General features: G+C 43.3%; 1 protein-coding gene across 6 annotated transcripts in view; it reads right to left on the bottom strand.

Moving 5' to 3' along the window:
* The window catches only part of tmod1 (tropomodulin 1), a 45,126-nt gene that overhangs the window by 3,205 nt on the left and 22,746 nt on the right, over window positions 1-19,175 (bottom strand). For 3 of the 6 annotated variants that reach the window (XM_061769362.1, XM_061769366.1, XM_061769367.1), the window contains 4 exons: window positions 19,027-19,134; window positions 12,072-12,215; window positions 9,695-9,839; window positions 8,329-8,428 (listed from right to left, as the gene is read on the bottom strand). In XM_061769362.1, coding sequence (XP_061625346.1) covers window positions 8,329-8,428; window positions 9,695-9,839; window positions 12,072-12,215; window positions 19,027-19,134 — 497 coding nt within the window. Of the gene's footprint in view, window positions 1-8,320; window positions 8,429-9,694; window positions 9,840-12,071; window positions 12,216-19,026; window positions 19,135-19,175 lie in introns of all 6 variants that reach the window. The other 3 variants (XM_061769363.1, XM_061769368.1, XM_061769364.1) reach the window with 2 other exon arrangements.

Raw genomic sequence — 19,175 nt, 5'->3', positions numbered from 1 at the left:
TCACCTCTCCTTGAGCCGTCACCTTATCGTGGTGGAGGGGTTTGTGTGTCCCAATGATCCTAGGAACTAAGTTGTCTGGGGCTTCACGCCCCTGGTAGGGTCACCCATGGCAAACAGGTCCTAGGTGAGGGGCCAGACAAAGCACGGCTAAAAGAACCCTATGATATAAAAAATATGAATGGATCGAGGTTGCCCTTGCCCGGACGCGGGTCACCGGGGGCCCCCTCTGGAGCCAGGGCTGGAGGTGGGGCTCGAAGGCGAGCGCCTGGTGGCCAGACCTGCACCCGAGGGGCTCGGCCGGGAAACGTGGGTCCTCTTTCCCATGGGCTCACCACCTGTGGGAGGGGCCATAGGAGTCAGGTGCAGTGTGAGCTGGGCGGTGGCCGAAGGGAGGGACCTTGGCAATCCGATTCTCAGCTACAGAAGCTGGCTCTAGGGACGTGGAATGTCACCTCTCTGGGAGGGAAGGAGCCTGAGCTGGTGTGTGAGGTTGAGAAGTTCAGACTAGATATCGTTGGGCTCCCCTCCACGCACGGCTTGGGCTCTGGTACCAGTCCTCTTGAGAGGGGTTGGCCTCTCTTCCACTCTGGAGTTGCCCTCGGTGAGAGGCGCCGAGCAGGTGTGGGTATACTTATTCCCCCCCGGCTCGGCTTCTGTACGTTAGGGTTCACCCCGGTTGACGAGAGGGGAGCCTTCCTCCCCCTTCGGGTGGGGGGACGGGTCCTGACTGTTGTTTGTGCCTATGCACCAAACAGCAGTTCAGAGTACTCACCCTTTTTGGAGGCCTTAGAAGGGGTGCTGGAGAGCGCTCCCGCTGGGGACTCCATCGTTCTGCTGGGGCACTTCAATGCTCACGTGGGCAATGACAGTGAGACCTGGAAGGGCGTGATTGGGAGGAACGGCCCCACCGATCAGAACCCGAGTGGTGTTCTGTTATTAGACTTCTGTGCTCACCATGGTTTGTCCATAATGTACACTATGTTCAAGCATAAGGGTGTCCACACGTGCACTTGGCACCAGGACACCCTAGGTCGCAGTTCGATGATCGACTTTGTGGTTGTGTCATCGGACTTGCGGCCGCATGTCTTGGACACTCGGGTGAAGAGAGGGGCGGAGCTGTCAACTGATCCCCACCTGGAGGTGAGTTGGCTCCGATGGTGGGGGAAGATGCCGGTCCGACGTGGCAGGGCCAAAAGTATTGTGAGGGTCTGCTGGGAACGTCTGGCGGAATCCCGTCAGAAGGATCTTCAATTCACACCTCCGGCAGAACTTCACCCACGTCTCGGAGGAGGCGGGGGACATTGAGTCCGAGTGGACCATGTTCCGCGGCTCTATTGCCAAGGCCGCAGACCGGAGCTGTGGCCGTTAGGTAGTCGCTGTCTGTCGTGGCGCAATCCCTGAACCCGTTGGTGGACACCAGCGGTGAGGGATGCTGTCAAGCTGAAGAAGGAGTCCTATCAGGTCTTTTTGGACTGTGGGACTCCTGAGGCAGCTGATGGGTACCGGCTGGCCAAGCAGAATGCGGCATTGGTGGTTGCTGAGACAAAAAACCGGGGCGTGGGTGGAGTTCGGTGAGGCCATGGAGAACGACTTCCGTGCGGCTTCGAGGAAATTCTGGTCCACCATCCGATATCTCAGGAGGGGGAAGCAGTGCACCATCAACACTGTGTATAGTGGGGATGGGGCGCTGCTGACCTCGACTCGGGACGTTGTGAATCGGTGGGGAGAATACTTCGAAGACCTCCTCAATTCCACCGACACGCCTTCTCATGAGGAAGCAGAGTCTGGGGTCTCTGAGGCGGGCTCTGCTATCTCTGGGGTTGAGGTCACCGAGGTGGTTGAAAAGCTCCTCGGTGGCAGGTCCCCGGGGGTGGATGAGATTCGCCCGGAGTTCCTAAAGGCTCTGGATGTTGTGGGGCTGTCCTGGTTGACACGCCTCTGCAACATCGCGTGGACATCGGGGACAGTGCCTCTGCATTGGCAGACTGGGGTGGTAGTCCCCCTTTTTAAGAAGGGTGTGTTCCAATTACAGGGGGAACACACTCCTAAGCCTCCCCAGTACGGTCTATTCAGGGGTGCTGGAGAGGAGGGTCCGTTGGGAAGTCGAATCTCGGATTCAAGAGGAGCAGTGTGGTTTTCGTCCTGGCCGTGGAACACTGGACCTGCTCTTCACCCTCAGCAGGGTCCTCGAGGGTGCGTGGGAGTTCGCCCAACCAGTCTACATGTGTTTTGTGGACTTGGAGAAGGCGTTCGACCGTTTCCCTCGTGGAGTCCTGTAGGGGGGTGCTTCAGGAGTATGGGGTACCAAACCACCTGATATGGGCTATTCGGTCCCTGTACGACCGAGTTTGGTCCGCATTGCCGGCAGTAAGTCGGACTCGTTTGCGCTGAGGGTTGGACTCCGCCAAGGCTGCCCTTTGTCACCGATTCTGCTCATAACTTTTATGGACAGAATTTCAAGGCGAAGCCGATGCGTAGAGGGGGTCCGGTTTGGTGGCCTCAGTATTGCATCTCTGCTTTTTGCAGATGATGTGGTTCTGTTGGCTTCATCAGGCCGTGATCTCCAACTCTCACTGCAGTGGTTCGCAGCCGAGTGTGAAGTAGCTGGGATGAGAATCAGCACCTCTAAATCTCAGACCATGTTCCTTTGTTGGAAAAGGGTGGAGTGCCTTCTCCGGGTCGGGGAGGAGATCATCCCCCAAGAGGAGGAGTTCAAGTATCTTGGGGTCTTGTTCACGAGTGAGGGAAGAATGGAACGGGAGATTGACAGGCGGAACGGTGCAGCGTCTGCAGTGATGCAGAATTTGTATCGGTCCGTTGTGGTGAATGAAGAAGGAGCTAAGCCGAAAGGTGAAACTCTCTATTTACCGGTCGATCTGCGTTCCTACCCTCACCTATGGTAAGGAGCTGTGGGTCGTGACCGAAAGAACAAGATCCCGAATACAAGCGGCCGAAATGAATTTCCTCAGAGTAGAGCCGCTGCTCCTCCGCATTGAGAGGAGCCAGATGAGGTGGCTCGGGCATCTGTTTAGGACGCCTCCTGGACGGCTCCCTGGTGAGGTGTTCCGGGAACGACCCGGGATACGCTGGAGAGACTACGTCTCTCGGCTTGCCTGTGAACGCCTCGGGATCCTCTCGGAAGAGCTAGAGCAAGTGGCTGGGAGAGAGAGAAGTCTGGGCTTCTCTGCTGAGCTTGCTGCCCCCGCGACCCGACCTCGGATAAGCGGAAGACAATGGATAGATTGATAGATGGATATTTGTCCTAATTTTTTTCTAAAATGTATTTAATTAATTTTAAAATTACTTTTGTAGGGAGTGCAGGCTTGGAAAACGCTGGAAACCACTTGTACAAACAGAAAACGTTCCGTTCCCTCCCATTATAGCAAGGGAGAGGGAAAATTAACTGTTTTATTGTTTTTTCCTCAAGTAAATTGTTTACCAAACTATTTGTGTATGTTTTATTATTTACAAAAAACATGAATAAAAAACCCCTCTGCCAACAAAATGTGTGCCACTTTTGATGATAAATTAAACTGCTTACACTTACAGCATTTAACTGTGCTAAGTGGTGAACCAACAAAAACTGACCCATTTTGGGTCCCGATTCTAACTTTGGGAAATCCTGATCAAACAAGCACACTATCTTTTCAACTAGCCATTGGTGTTGTAAAATAAAACATATGATTCCGTCTTTTAAAGCACTTTATCTTGAATCTAAGCATATTCAAGTCCTGAAAAGCATCAATAAGAACCCTGTAGTAGCACCTCTTCACCTTAAACTCAAATAGCGCAATGGTGGTCTGAGAGGAAAGTTGAAAAAAAGGAAGATAAAAAAATCTGCTCCAAGTCAATGAAAGATTCAAAGAGGTAAAGAAAAGAGTCATGCAGTAAAATGAGATTACCAGCAAAATGTAATGCGAAAAACAAAAACAGCTCAAGAGCAGGAAAAGAAAAAAGTTATTTAATTCTGTATTCCAAGCTTTTCCAAATATAGTGTATTTTTTTGAAATTTCTAGATTATTATTTGAAATCATTCTACATAAGATCTTCTGCCTGCCATTTGATGCCCAAATATGGTCCTTTTGTTTTTTTGTCTCTGTTTTACACTATTTGCTTCAAGCAAATTGAAATGTGGTTAATAGTGACAGAAAGAAACATCATTTGAGTGAAAGCAGTATTGTTATACATGACTTGCAGTCATCATAGGTGTGTTGAAATATTAGTTTTTTTAAGCATAAAGGTGCCCATAAAAGTGTTCAAAATGATGAAAAATTGGTTAGATTCAATGAGGACATTAACAAATAATTATTTTCTTCTTAATAAAGTAATTAATGAAAGACGTATGTTATGAAACACTTGCATGACTTTATTAGGTACAGTATGTAATATAACTAAGATAACATTTTTAGTTCATATTTTGATGACATTTTCTACATTGCAGTATCCCAGAAGTAACTGATTCTATATTTAGCACATCATTTTTTTCTGGACCAGTTGGTTCTCGTACTGATAGTTCAAATGACATAATTGATCTGGTAGTCCAGGATGAAATGTTCCCATTAGTGTGCACCAAAGATACGTTTTCGTTCCCTTTGATGGTTCTTTTTGTCTAACTTCAAAACACAGATAGGAGATTAGTGTCAATAATAGGCATTTTTAGCCCATTTTTGGGGGTGCTCAATCACCCCTGAATTGAAACTCAGAACCTCTAAAATTTGAAAGATTTATTTATTTATTTTCTTTTTACTGCATGTCTTTTTTTAGACAAGCTAGAAAAATGTATAACCATATAGTTCTTGATTGAAACATAATATTTTAACAACACAATACAGTATCCCCCTTGCCTCAAAAATCATTAGTTCCTCCCACCTTGCCCCAAGTGGGATCTGTGCACACCATCTGCACAGAGAAATACGCTTTCTTCCAGTGATATACGCTTGTGGATATGCGGAACATTTCTTAACTTCTACCACTCAATACCAGCACTCTATTATCATGACCATTCCTCATTTTTGTGGCATTTATTCATAGCTCACTGTTTATGTTGTTCAACAGTAGTTAACTGATGGTTTTTTTCTAGTTAGGAAATGTTTCAACTGATCAGAGACAGCACCACTGTCCTCCTCCTAACTCCTGTTCTGACAGAGAGAGAGAGAGACAGAGAGAGCGAAAGATATGATTTAGACTTTACACCGATTTTATCGGCCTGATCGGTATGGGCCGATAATTAGCATTTTATGCTGCTCGACTTTAATGTCATAATTCGCCGATCCGTTCAATGACGTCATTGATCGGCTCCGCAAAAGACATTTACCCCGCGTTGCCATCTTGCACAGTATATTTGAATCCAAAAGCTAGTTTATTTTTAGCCTTGTCGCATGTCTTTTGACGTAGTACTGTAAATATCTGACGGCCAATAAAGTTATAAAAAAACAAAAACAAAACACGGGACAGACAACAGACAACAGACAACACGTAATGCCCGGATCAGACGACAAGACAAATTTGCTCTTTCCCGATTGCATTATGTCAGATAACTGTAATAATACATGTATTCCGATACCACCGCATCCTGTTTTTTCCGATCATTGGGCTTTACCTTGTTAAAGACTGTATTATAAGGACAAAATGGGGAAAAACGTGTGTCGGTGGTCACCGGTGCTCAGGACAGGAGAGGATGTTCGTTTAAGGCTTGCTTGAGGTATGTTCACTTACTTTTAATACGATACAGCTCGCAAGCAAACAACAAAACGTTATGTAGCCTAGCAAGCTAGTGCTAGCACTAACGGTTGTACGTAAACATGCCGCCGTTCTGTCGAATCATGCTCTAAAGTTTCGGTGTGGGTGAAGTAATTTAATTACAATAAAGTAATTTAATGACAGTAAGTTAGCACCCATTATTTCTGTCATGTAATGTTGGTTTGACCTGACTGATTAGAATACACGATCTGACTAGAGCAGTGATTTCCAACCTTTATGGAGCCAAGGAACATATTTTACAATTGAAAAATCTCACGGCACACCAACAAACAAAAAATTCATAAAAAGTGGATACATTAATTACTGTATGTACTTCCTGCCATCTAATAGCAGACCATTTATTTGTCACTATGCCTCACTGGCATAAATAGAAGAACAAAGATACATTATCTATTGTAAATGTAATTTTTTGAGCAATTAAGTACACAAGTATATTCAGTAAATGAACAGGTCATTTAAATAGACACATTGCTCAATGTTGTGATCGGATCAGTTATCGGTTATTGGTTTTTTAAACTCGCTGATCGGTCCCAGAAATCCTGATCATGTAAAGCCTAATATTCATATTCAAAGTTCTCACAAAAGTCAATTTCTCTTAATGTGCATGTTACATGTTGAGCATTCCATTCCATATAATAGTCCCAAAAATAAGGCCAAAGTCCATTTTTGGGTATTTTTAGTACTCATTGGCTGGTTTACTTTTGAAGAAAACAAGCATACTGTTAATGTAGAGGTGCTGCTGTATCAAAATGAGTTGTCTTAGTAAGGTTACAATATTGTTGTTTCATAAATTCAATCTATTCCTCTTTTGCTGTGGTGAAACATTTAAATAACCTTAAGAAGGGCAACGAGCAAAGCTATTCTGAAGTGGCCCTCGATGGGCCCTGACCTAAATCTGATTGAACATCTGTGGAAGGAGCTGAAATATGCTGTCTGGAGAAAGCACCCTTCAAACATGAGACAACTGGAGCATTTTGCTCCAGAGTGGGCCAAAATGCCTTCGGAGAGATGCAGAAATCTCATTGAAATTAACAAAAATCGTTTGACTGCAGTGATTGGCTCAAATGCTTGTGCAACAAAATATTAAGTTAAGTATAGCAACTTTTTTTGTCAAGGCCTGTTTCAGTCAAAAGCAATGTCTTACTTTCATTTGGTTAATTTTCATTAAATTTTTATTTATTCGTATTTTTGTCAGATTCATTACGAGAGGGGTATCAACAATTTTATCCACATGTGTAGATGAGGGCCTGTTGTCACGTGTTATGAAATTAAGACTCTATTTTCAGGGGTCAGTTCTATAGTTTGACTTGAGAAATGTCCCCTTCTTTGTATCTTTCCATTCACATATCAATCACATAACCCGGTCAGTTTACTTCCACCTGTGCAACATCAACTGACCCCGCACCTCCCTCAACCTCCATACCGCCTCCATCTTTGTTCACAGCCTTGTCACCTCCCGTCTGGATTATTGTAACACCCTCCTCTTCGGCATCCCTCCGTAAACTTCAACTGGTCCAGAACTCCGGTGCAAGTATGTCACCAAAAACGCCTCTTTCCATCATATCACCCACATCCTTCAGCAACTTCACTGGCTCCTGGTCAAATTTAGAATTCAGTTCAAACTCCTCCTTTACACCTTCAAGGCTATTAATAACCTTGCTGCTCTGTACTTTTCCGACCTCCTCCACATCGCCACTCCAGCCCACACCTTCAGATTATCCTCCTCCATCCACCTGACTGTTTCACCTGCCCATCTCAGCACCATGGGGAGCAGAACCTTCAGCCGCTCTGCACCCCAGCTCTGGAACTCTTTGCCACCAGACCTCTGCAACTGAGTCTCTTTCACCTCTTTTAAATCCAAACTCATCTGTTCAAGATCGCCTACTAACTGTATTTGAACTGCCCTGTATTTTTATCATTAATTTTCTCTTTATAATTCTGTTTTTACTGTTGTTCTATTCATATGCAGTGTCCCTGAGGGTCTCGAAATGCATTTACAAATAACATTTATTATTATTATCATTATTATGTCCTCACTAAACACAACGTGATTAGCTATTCCTTCCTGAACAAGAAACTGACAGAACAAAGATTCTATCATATTTTTCTGTCATTGATAATTGTTCCTTTCCTATTAATCTTTGATTGAAGGGATATGGTCTGAGTGTTGTTTATCATTATTGTTATTTTTTTAATTTTAGTTAATTAAGGCAAATGTTTCGACTTTTCTTCTGAGTTAAATTAACGTCATATTAAGTTTTTGGACCATGAAGTGGTGGTGTTGTAAAAAGGTAAATGCATGGTTTCTGTGATCCACCAACTTTAAAGAGTTGCTGTGTAGGTTTTCCTAGCGACTCCAAGAGCAAAGATCAAAATTGAGCATTTTATGATGAAAGTTGCGGCTGAAGCACAGTAGCACGACTTGAGGACAGCGCAAGAAGGTGCTGAAAGGAGCTCAAGAGAAGGAACGGAGACTTGAAATCAGGTGACGGCAGTTCCAGTGTTGTGGAACAAAAGAGGAAGCTACTTTCAGAAAAAAAGTAAGATTGAAGAGCCACACTTGTTTACTTAGTCTTTGACTTGAACTTTTTCCCAAAGGCCCGCTCCAGCTCGGGGACAGACAAAGTGAGGGTAAAGGAGCCATCGGATTCTGACCTGACAACCCGAGCTTCAAAACGAGAGGAAGAGAAAAATAGTTATGTCAAGAAATATGTACCTTCTTGTCGGAATTGTCGCATATACAAGCAATAAAAAGTATATACTACTAATATACTACTGCCTATGAACATAAAGATCTTTGTGGTGGCTGGCAAACGACTATTAATTCATCCCTTACTGAAAGTGCACACGGGCAATGAAGTAACTCGTCTCTCATGCACTATTCCTTTTTTTGTGTTATCTAGCGCTGATGTGTTTTTTTTTTCTTTTCAAGCACTGATGTCATGGTTTAAAAAGCTTTTGTTTTGGTTTGCCTCAGCTTTCAGACCGCACTGAGTGTAGTGGCTGATGACATCACTCGGATTCATCTGTTAGCATCTCATCAAAGTAAAAAGTGGGAAGATTAAGTGCAGATAAAGTGGCAGCTTTGGTGAAATCTAACTACTAACGCTGCCAAATGCACAATTTTACAGAGTGGTTGTATAACCAGTGAGGTCACTCAAACAGGAGTGAAAAAAGGGCTTATCCTTAAATGTTTGAGGAGTGGTGATATAGGATCAAGTTATCATGTTTGTTACAGTCTGGTGTCAGCCACAAAATTAGGTACACCCGCACAAACTATCGACAAGGGCCGTATCACAAAATGTCTAGCATTACAAGAATAATGCTCATTTTGCCTGACACATCATGTTTGTAACACGCTATTATGGTTACCATATTTAGCATTATGTCAAAATATTAAAATCACATCTCAAATAAAATAATTTCAAACTACATCAACCATTATAAATTATTAACCATAAAGACCTCTCTAAAAGGATCAGCAAAACCGATCGTTACTTTTGCCAAGGAATTGCGTTTGTTAGTTGGATACACAAGTACTTTATCAGAGAACAATTTAACAATTTATTAGCTTCTAACTACTCAGGATGGGTATTTGACTACATAAACTAATTTAGGAAGTGTTTATAAAATCCATTTTAATTTCAAAATGTATTTCAATATTAATAGGATTGTAGAATTACTGTTATGAACTTCTGTTTGCCAGCACCTCTGCTCCCAAGTACTGCACAACATTTTGTCAATCCCACCCAATCGACCAAATTTTTAATCAAGTAAAGCACTTCTAATTGTCTCCACAAAGGCATAATTTTATTTTACAGTATTTTATTGTACAACGTACAAGATCTCAATAGATTGTACACAGGGGACCTAACGTTGTGGCCATCAAGTGTAATGGTGTGTAGAAGTTTGTATAAATTTGTGAAAGGCCTACCAAGGTCATTGTTGTTCATCATGGCGTTGGAGCCTCGGAGGCGTGGGCCCTGCTGGGTGAAATGGTAGCCAAACTTCAGCAAAGTGGTGTTTTTCTCCAACATGCTGGCTATCTCCATCTCCACCTTATTGCCTAATGGCTGGCTCTGGAGATGAAAGATCCAAATCTTTTGTTAAAGTCTGAACTTAAAATAGCAGATTCCAAATCATGGTAAAGGTAAACTGGCTTGTAGTAAGGACAATGGCAATTCTGTGAACCTTAAACTCACCTACTTCAGTGGTCAATAATAATGGCGAGCAAGCCAACACACCGCTAATGTTGAGTTAGCATGAGCATCAGTGTGAATGTAACTGTTCAGACTAGCGCTTCTCATGGCTGCACAGCTTCCAGTACATTACAATATGTGGATGTTAGACTTTTTGTCCACTCAGATTTCAACCTCTATGTGCTGCCATGCCAATCTAATATTCAGGGGATTCAGAATGAGTTGCGATGGCTTTGGAGAGATGCCAAGTAGGGTTGGGCATCGTTTGAATTGGAGCGATTCCGGTTCCGATTCCAGTTCCTTAGTTCGATTCTCGATTCCGATTCGTTTAGGGGGCTGGATCAAAAATGTTTGCATGGTTTAAATAAAGGGTGTCCAAATTCTCAAGGTTCTTTAGAACCAGTATCAATATAAAACCTATGAACTAAAAGGCAATATGTCTAGAACTAACCCAATTGACTTAATATTCATTAATTAATGTTTCAGCTAAAAGTAAAATATAACTGTTAGTTATTTTAACTGTTTTTACTATTCTATTTTATTGCTTCACTCACCCAGTTGACTGAGAGTTGACTTCACTGACAGCATTGTTAAAATAGTTATTTTAACAACGCTATATAGCTGTCCCTGTATTCTGTTTCATCCCGTCAAAATGGTTTTAACCTGACTTCTTGTTTTAGGCTTGTAGCCTTTAATTTTGAAAGGTACGAACCAGAACTCAGCATTTTGGCACGAAAAGTAACTTCACACGGCACCGGTGATTTTATTTATTTATTTTTTAATGGATGGAACCAAATTCTATATAACGCTGATTCCTTTCCCTACCCACCGATGAGGCGCAAGGTTAGTGTTTGTGATACTGTGAGACGTTTATGGGAATTTTGTCCGAATTCATTGTGATGTGAAATTGCTACGGTGAAGTTTTAGCCCAATGTTAAGCTTTTTTTTTTTTTCCATCGGCGCTTACGTTGGTATGAAGCCTAAAATAAACGCTAAAAACTATCAGTGCAAAAGTGGAAGCAACCGTTTACCTTGTTAACTGTTTTAATGTTGGCATAGATGTATTTTATTGTTTCACTCATCCAATTGACTGAGAGTTGACTTGACTGAAGCTCTGCACGGTGTAGGCTGAGGCTCGGAGCGCTACACATCGGGAAAAACTAATTTCCACAATATAATCTTATTCCAAGTGTTGCACTGAGGCGACTGGTCATTTATTTTAACAAAGTTAAGACACACTTCTGTCCGCCGCCGCTGCCGTTGGGCACAAGCATGTCATCGTGCCCGTTCTTTGTTGGTTTACGCCGCTTCTTCGTTGCTTTTCGCCACTTCTTCTTCGCGGCTGGAGGACGAGGCATCGAAACTGGGAACCGACATTTTTTAATTTAACGGTTCCAGGAGAAACGGAACGTTAGACCCGGTTCCAATCGGTTCTCAATGCCCAACCCTAATGCCAAGCCCAACACACCTCTCGGGAACATTCTGAATATTTTGTCAGGAACATTTTGATTTTGTCAGCTAGCAGGCCCACAATAATGTCACCTTTTGTTCATGCTCTAATTGGGTGGTCAGAGGAAATTATATCTGTAGCCAATACACACATTAATATATTTAATAATCAGCATCTCTGGCGGCACGGTGGCCGACTGGTTAGCACATCCGCCTAGCACATCTGCCTCACAGTTCTGAGGACCGGGGTTCAAATCCCAGCCCCGCCTGTGTGGACTTTGCATGTTTTCCCCGTGCCTGCGTGAGTTTTCTCCGGGTACACCGGTTTCCTCCCACATCCCAAAAACATGCATGGTAGGTTAATTGAAGACTAAATTGCCCATAGGTGTGAATGTGAGTGTGAATTGTTGTTTGTTTATATGTGCCCTGCGATTGGCTGGCAACCAGTTCAGGGTGTACCCCGTCACTCTCCCAAAGTCAGCTGGGATAGGCTCCAGCACGCCCGCGACCCTAGTGAGGAGAAGCGGTACGGAAAATGGATGGATGAATTAGCATCTCTGGTGAGTATTATGTATTAAAAACATTTGTTTTTGTCATATTATTGGATCAAAAATGATTCTGAACTTCTCCAGATGATGTGCATGACACAGTTCCCTTCAGTACCTGATTGTCAATCTTGAGCTCCAATAGTGTCGTGTTGTACTGCAGTGACTCAATGAGGGCTAAGATTCCAGTCCCTGTTATGAAGTTTGACTCAACGTTCAGGCTTTTCAATGTTGTGTTAACCTTGAGCATCTCCGCCAGGGCCTGATAAAACACACACAGCACACATGATTAATCTTCATTTTGTTCTTTTCTTTGGCAACATTCACACCGTAACCTGTCTATGCTTTCCAAAAGTCAACACGCAAGCATGAATCAAAGCATGAACTCTGCGTGTGTTTTCCTTTTTCTAAGGTTTTGTGTTGGTTTTATTGTAACACTTATTCCGGAATAAGGGGTGTTTAAAAAAAAAAAAAAAAAAAGAGAGTAGCTAAGATTAATGTACTCTCGACCACCCTGCAACGATAGCCGCTAACTAGCTAGCCACCAAATGGCTAGCTGCTCTACAAGTCATAACTTGTATGAATTTTACATTAGAATGTTACAATGTTAGCAAAATGACCTAGTTTTAACACTAACGTATTACATTATTTCCTATCAACAAATTTGCTTTAGAATTCAAACATATTGGAACTGGCCAATATCCCAGAACGGTTCCTATTTTGGTTTACGTACAGTATTTGACATTTAACTTCAATACATTTAAGTGTAGAATGCCAAACATTTAATTTAACTTTTCACTGCCTTTTCACGAAATCATATATAAATCACAGTTCTCACAAAAAGTTAAGGATATTCAGCTTTCAGGTGAATTTTCCGAATGGACCTAAAATGCATGATCTCTGTTTTTGTGGTTTAGATTATATTTTGTTTAGTTTCATGTTGTCTTGCTTTCTTGGGCAGCACGGTGGCCGACTGGTTAGAGCGTCAGCCTCACAGTTCTGAGAAGCGGGGTTCAATCCTCGGTCCCGCCTGTATGGAGTTTGCATGTTCTCCCCGTGCCTGCGTGGGTTTTCTCCGGGCACTCCGGTTTCCTCCCACATCCCAAAAACATGCATTAATTGGAGACTAATTGCGCGTAGCTGTGAATGTGAGTGTGAATGTTGTTTGTTTGTATGTGCCCTGCGATTGGCTGGCAACCAGTTCAGGATGTACCCCGCCTCCTGCCTGATGATAGCTGGGATAGGCTCCAGCAAGCCCGCGACCCTAGTGAGGAGAAGCGGCTCAGAAAATGGATGGATTGTTTTCTTGTGACCCATGTTCATGACTTGTCTTGCTCGTTAGGTTTCCACGTTCTTCTTAGCCCTGTTCCTTGTGTCTACCAATCAAGTCCCTCCAACCATTTGTGTCTTGTCCAGGTGTGTCTCATTGTCTCGTCAATTAGCTTGTATTTTGTTCCCTGGTTTCTTTCAGTCTGTGTCTGATCATTGATGTTGCTGCCATGTGTCATATTATTATTATATTGTATCCTAGTATTGTCATGTATTTTGTAGTGGTGAGGGTTAGTGTTTCTTTCTTACTTTGATTCTTGATTTTCTGGGACCTTGTTTATTTAGATTTTTCCATGATCTTTGTTTGCCTTTTTTTTTTTTTACCCTTTTGAGACTCCTGCACTGTTGCTTTGCCTCCCTGCTTCCCTGCACTTGTGTTCACCATCTTTTGCCACCAACTCACCCATGCAAACCTGCAAACTCTGTTAGAATGAACAGACCAAAAAAGGACCCAGTGGGAAGCACACGGCATTGCCCTGCATGCCGCAAGTCTGGCTGCCAATGCCCTCAGCCTGTAAACCCTATCGTTCCTTCCACTCAGTCTCTTTCACCAGTGTCCTCCAGTCACCCTAGTTACGAACACTGCCCTATGATTTCACCCCCGCACATTTTTCTTGATTCCAATTTTTCTGACTATGAACAACTCTGCCGAATTAGTTAACCTTCTTGCTGACACAGATTCTGACTTGGATTTCGATTTTCCTGTGTTATGACAAAATAGAGTCTATATTCTCTCTTGATTTAATTCCAAAGCACCTGCTTCTGTCCCTTACGTTTTTTTCTAGTACCGGTCAGTTTTTGTCGAGTTTTTCCTTTCCCGATCCATGTGAGTCCATGCTCAAGTCGTTTCCTTCTGTCCTTTACTTGGTCACCCATTTGGCCATCTACTCTATTTAGGACCTCCACATCGTGGCCGACAGAGGCGCCCAAGTAAAGGACAAGTTGTATTTTTCCGCCTCTGTTTCAAAGCCACGTAATTTTTCACCCATTTCCACACTTCGTTCCACATCCGTCCTGTAAAGTCTTCGTTCCAAGCCCATCTTGTCATGTCCCTGTTCCAAGTCTCTTACCAAGTCATGTCCTTCCGACCCTGTCCCCAAGTCACCTTGTTCACTGCCATCTTCTTCACCTCGTCCACTGCCAGCTTCTTCACCTCGGCCAGTGTCACCTGTTTTTCAGAAGCTGCTTTTTCCATTACAAGTTCCAGAACGGCCTGGCCCCGCTCTGCCCCGGCCTCGCTTGGCCTGGCCTCCATTGCTTTTCCTTTTTACAAGTGACACCAATCAAAAGTGGGAGGGATTGGGGCGGGATCTAAAAGAAGGTGACACACTCGTTTCTTGTCGCGCATTCCATCTCTTGCTGTATTTCATCTTCTGCCAATATGGACAAAAATGCCTGCACCTCCCCAGTCGACCAGTCAACGTACACTATATTGAGATACTGCACAAGTGGACGCTCTGAACAGCAAGCCTGTAGAGGCGTTTGATGCTGTGTATATAGTATAGTGTACTTTATCACATTTCTTAAACCATGAAAAGATAGATTTATAGTTAAGGAAGAAGCAGGTTGATAAAGAGAGAGGATGTTGGCAAGAATAAAACACGATAGTGTGGCTATTTGAAAGGAGGCTCCCTGGCTCCATTCATTTAAACGTGTACGTACGTTTGCATACATTCTGGTCACAAGTTTCGCTTTTGCATACACAAGAACATTATACATTACGAATATAGTTAAGTATTGATGTAAAACAACATTTGATGCTTTATATATTATTGATATGGCTTGAGGCGGAACGGCTCGCTAAACCTGGAAATGTGTTTTCCCCATGAGGGAAAGCTTATCTGTGTTTTGATTGGCTGTAAGCTGCGACCTTAAGATGCCGGTTCAAATTTTGAATGGCGGCAAAACCAGTGGCAGGCTGATCGATCACTCATGAAAACAGTCGCCCAGCCACGCACACAGTTCAGTTGGGTTCGGCGGCGGCGCTCGTTGAGCGGCAGCCTTGAGATGCTGTGATTGTGAAAGTGACAATTGACCGCGCTTAAAGAAACACATCTGTCAGCGAATCAGATGACTGTGATATCGCAGCGCTTCTCGTCCTGCGTTTTAGAACCAGGTCGGAGGAGGTTTTGAGGAACGGCACCTTTGTCACCACCCGGCCTTGAAAATGTATAAAGGTAAAGCGACCACACAGGGCGGAACCAGGCTGGTTGGGGGTAGAACCGGTACAATGGAAAAAGGGGCAATAGTTCACCTTCCCTAGGTCCTGCACACTCTGCCCCTTTTGTCTCTTGTGGTCCCCAACCTCTATGGCATCAGGCTGAGGGAAATTGCAAGCTCCCGTTCCTGCTCCGTGATATTCATTTCCTGTTCTGGCACCGCTCGTCCAGCAGCCGCCAACCGACTGTGTTCCGGCGGGGCACAACTACCTTGTACCCGCCTCCAGGGCCCCTTCCACCCACCCTGTTGTGGACTATTTTTGTTATGACTTTTGGGGAATTCTGGAATCTGTCCCTGAAGGCAGTGGTCCCCAACCACCGGTCCGCGGACCGGTACCTGGCCATGAGGCATTTGCTACCGGGCCGCAGAGAAAGAATGACCAATTTATATAATTCCTGTTGTATTGCAATTTGCGTGTAAATGTGTTTTATTTTGAAAATTGACCGGATCTTCTCCGCTGCAACAGCTGCACGTCTCAATTGACACGTCGAGATTGCACAGAACGCAGTTTCCGGTCCCTGGCGGCTCGAACGCTTCTGTTTCCGGTCCGAGCGGGCTGGCTAACGGAGGCAGAGCTCAAAGAACAAAATCATTTCATAAACTAATTCAATTCATTACGTTTACTGAAAAGATTTGTTCTTTTGAACGAAACGTTCGCGAACGAAACAACACTATATCAGGAGTCCTACTTAAAATACGGGTTTACAGTTAACTCTCACGCACCAAGTCCGCTCTGATACAGATACAGTCGTAGATTGCTGCTCGACACAGGCAGAACTACTTTTACGGCGTTAAAAGTCTACTCTCATCGAGGAGCTACCGAACTGCAGTCTGGTCTGGCTGCCTACAACAACTCGACTCCCACTCCTCCATCGCGCCCACAGTGGACGCGCCATGAATGGCAAAGGAGGAAGCAGAAGCGAGGCAAGCGTGTGTGCGTGTATATATATATATTAGACTTTACACCGATCTGATCGCCGTTATCGGCCGATAATTACCATTTCATGCTGCTCGGCTGATCGGCTTTCATGTCATAAGTCGCCGATCCGATCAATGACGTCATCGATTGGCTCCGCACAAGACATTTAACTCCGTGTCTTCGTCGCGTATGAATCCAAAAGGTAGTTTATTTTTAGCCTTGTCACGTGTCTTGTTGCACAGTACTGTAACTATCTGACGGTCAATAAAGTTTTTTCAATCTTGTCGGTGAAAAAACATGTCGGTGTGGGACTATTTTGCGGTGTCTCAGACAAACAACACGTAAGTTATTTGCAGTCTGTGCACAACTGAAGTACGTCGTGGGGAACGTCATCTAAATGCTTCAACACAAATTTGATCGAGCACCTGAAGAATGTACACGAGGAGCATGCTGTGTTCAAGCAATGCAGTGTGGGGGTCAAATGGACTCAAACTCTGGACAACACCCATCCATATAGCCGGGACAGTGAGAACATTAGAGTAAGCATGTCATTAACAGTATTTATGAAAGTAATTTAATTGCAATAAAGTAATTTAATTACAGTAAGTTAGCACCCATTATTTCTGTCATGTTGTAATGTTGATTTGACCTAAACTTATGTCAGTGGCCAATCCTTGAATGCCCCCTAGAGGTCATTGATGTTTTAACTTTGGTCTAAAATGCTAGAGAATAATTTTGAGCTGGGATGGGCTCCAGCACACCCGCAACCCTTGTGAGGATAAGCTGTACAGAAAATGGATGGATGCAGTATACAGTACACAAGTATATAAAATAAATGAACAAGTCATGTAAGTAGACAAAAAACTTGCTGATCGGTGTATCCATCCATCCATCCATTTTCTGAGCCGCTTCTCCTCACTAGGGTCGCGGGCGTGCTGGAGCCTATCCCAGCTGTCATCGGGCAGGAGGCGGGGTACACCCTGAACTGGTTGCCAGCCAATCGCAGGGCACATCGAAACAAACAACCATTCGCACTCACAGTCATGCCTACGGGCAATTTAGAGTCTCCAATTAATGCATGTTTTTGGGATGTGGGAGGAAACCGGAGTGCCCGGAGAAAACCCACGCAGGCACGGGGAGAACATGCAAACTCCACACAGGCGGGGACGGGGATTGAACCCCGCACCTCAGAACTGTGAGGCTGACGCTCTAACCAGTCGGCCACCGTGCCGCCCTGATCGGTGTATATAAATATATATATATATATATATACATATATATATATATAATATATAAATATATTTATATATATATATATATATTATATAATACATATAAATATATATATATATAATATATATATATATATATATATATATATATATATATATATATATGCATGCCACAACCAGTCGATGAGAAAAATGCCTACTCTAAACCGGTCCGCGATGCAAAGAAGGTTGGGGAACACTGCCTTAAGGGCTATGATCTGTGTTTTTGTGGTTTAGATAATATATATTTTAGTTTCATTTAATGTCTTTTCTCGTTTTCTCGTGACTCAAGTTCTTGTCTTGTCTTGCTCCTTAGGTTTTTGTTTCCACCTGTTCTCATTAGCCCTGTTCCTTATGTCTACCAATCAGCTTCTTCCAGCCACTCATATCTTGTCCAGGTGTGCCTTGTTGTCTCATCAGTTAGCTTGTACTTAGTTCCATGGTTTCTTTCAGTCTGTCTGCTCATTGATGTTGCAGTCTTGTCACATATCCCTAGTTTTGTCATGTATTCTGTAGTGGTGAGTTAATTTGATTCTTGATTTTCGGGAACCCCGTTAATTTAGCATTTAGATTTTTCTATGATCGTTGCTTGGCTTTTTTGTTTTTGAAATCGAATACCATTTTGAGACTCCTCCATTCCTGCCTAGCCTCCCTTCTTCCGTGCATTTTGGTCCTTCACCCCTTGCCTTAACACCATGCAAACCTGCAACTGTGAGACTAAACCTTTGAATGGACATTTTCAACAGTTCAGTGTTTCAGTGAGGTACTGTTGATCAATTGTTAGGTCTACTCTTGGTCTCTTGATGTCAAAATGTGAGCAGCATGATGAAAAGGACTGTTTAAATACCAATTCTAATTGAACCAGGAAATCTATTGGTCCATTGACGGACCAAACGCCTGTTTTGAATGTTGCCTATCTGCTACTTGTTAGAGAATAAATTGGCTGATGTTGTGAAAAATGTACTGAAACAAACTTCTGGACAAGTGCATTCCAAGTTTGTATAAAGTAAAATTTTAGGTTCATTCTGAAATTTCACCCAAAGCCCAATAAATTGTACAAAGTATTATAGATTATTTTAAACTGTAGATATTCCACTGTACTTAGAAATTTGACATTTCAAAACAAAACACTTATTGAAGTACATTAAATCCCAAATTGTTTATTTGTGTATTAATTTATTCAAAATGTATTTGTTTTCATGTGGGGTCTGTTTCAACACCCACTTAAAAGGTTTTCTTGCCTTACAAAGAGATAATGCCACATTTACTCTTCCAGATGAATGAAATGGGGGAAGCATACAGTATTTCAAAGAGGAAAAGAAGGATGTACTTACAAACGCTACAGGGTCATTGCTTCTGGTTCCAACGATACTGAACCTCTCCACCACAGTGTTCTCTATAAGAGCCTGAGCATACGCCTTTAAAGTCGGGATGGGAATATTCTAAAAAATAAAAAAATAAAAAGAGGCAAAAAGTTGGACTA

Source organism: Phyllopteryx taeniolatus, chromosome 4 (assembly GCF_024500385.1).
Source record: "Phyllopteryx taeniolatus isolate TA_2022b chromosome 4, UOR_Ptae_1.2, whole genome shotgun sequence".
In the NCBI taxonomy this organism is placed as follows: domain Eukaryota; kingdom Metazoa; phylum Chordata; class Actinopteri; order Syngnathiformes; family Syngnathidae; genus Phyllopteryx; species Phyllopteryx taeniolatus.
This window is presented reverse-complemented; position numbering and strand designations above follow the sequence as displayed.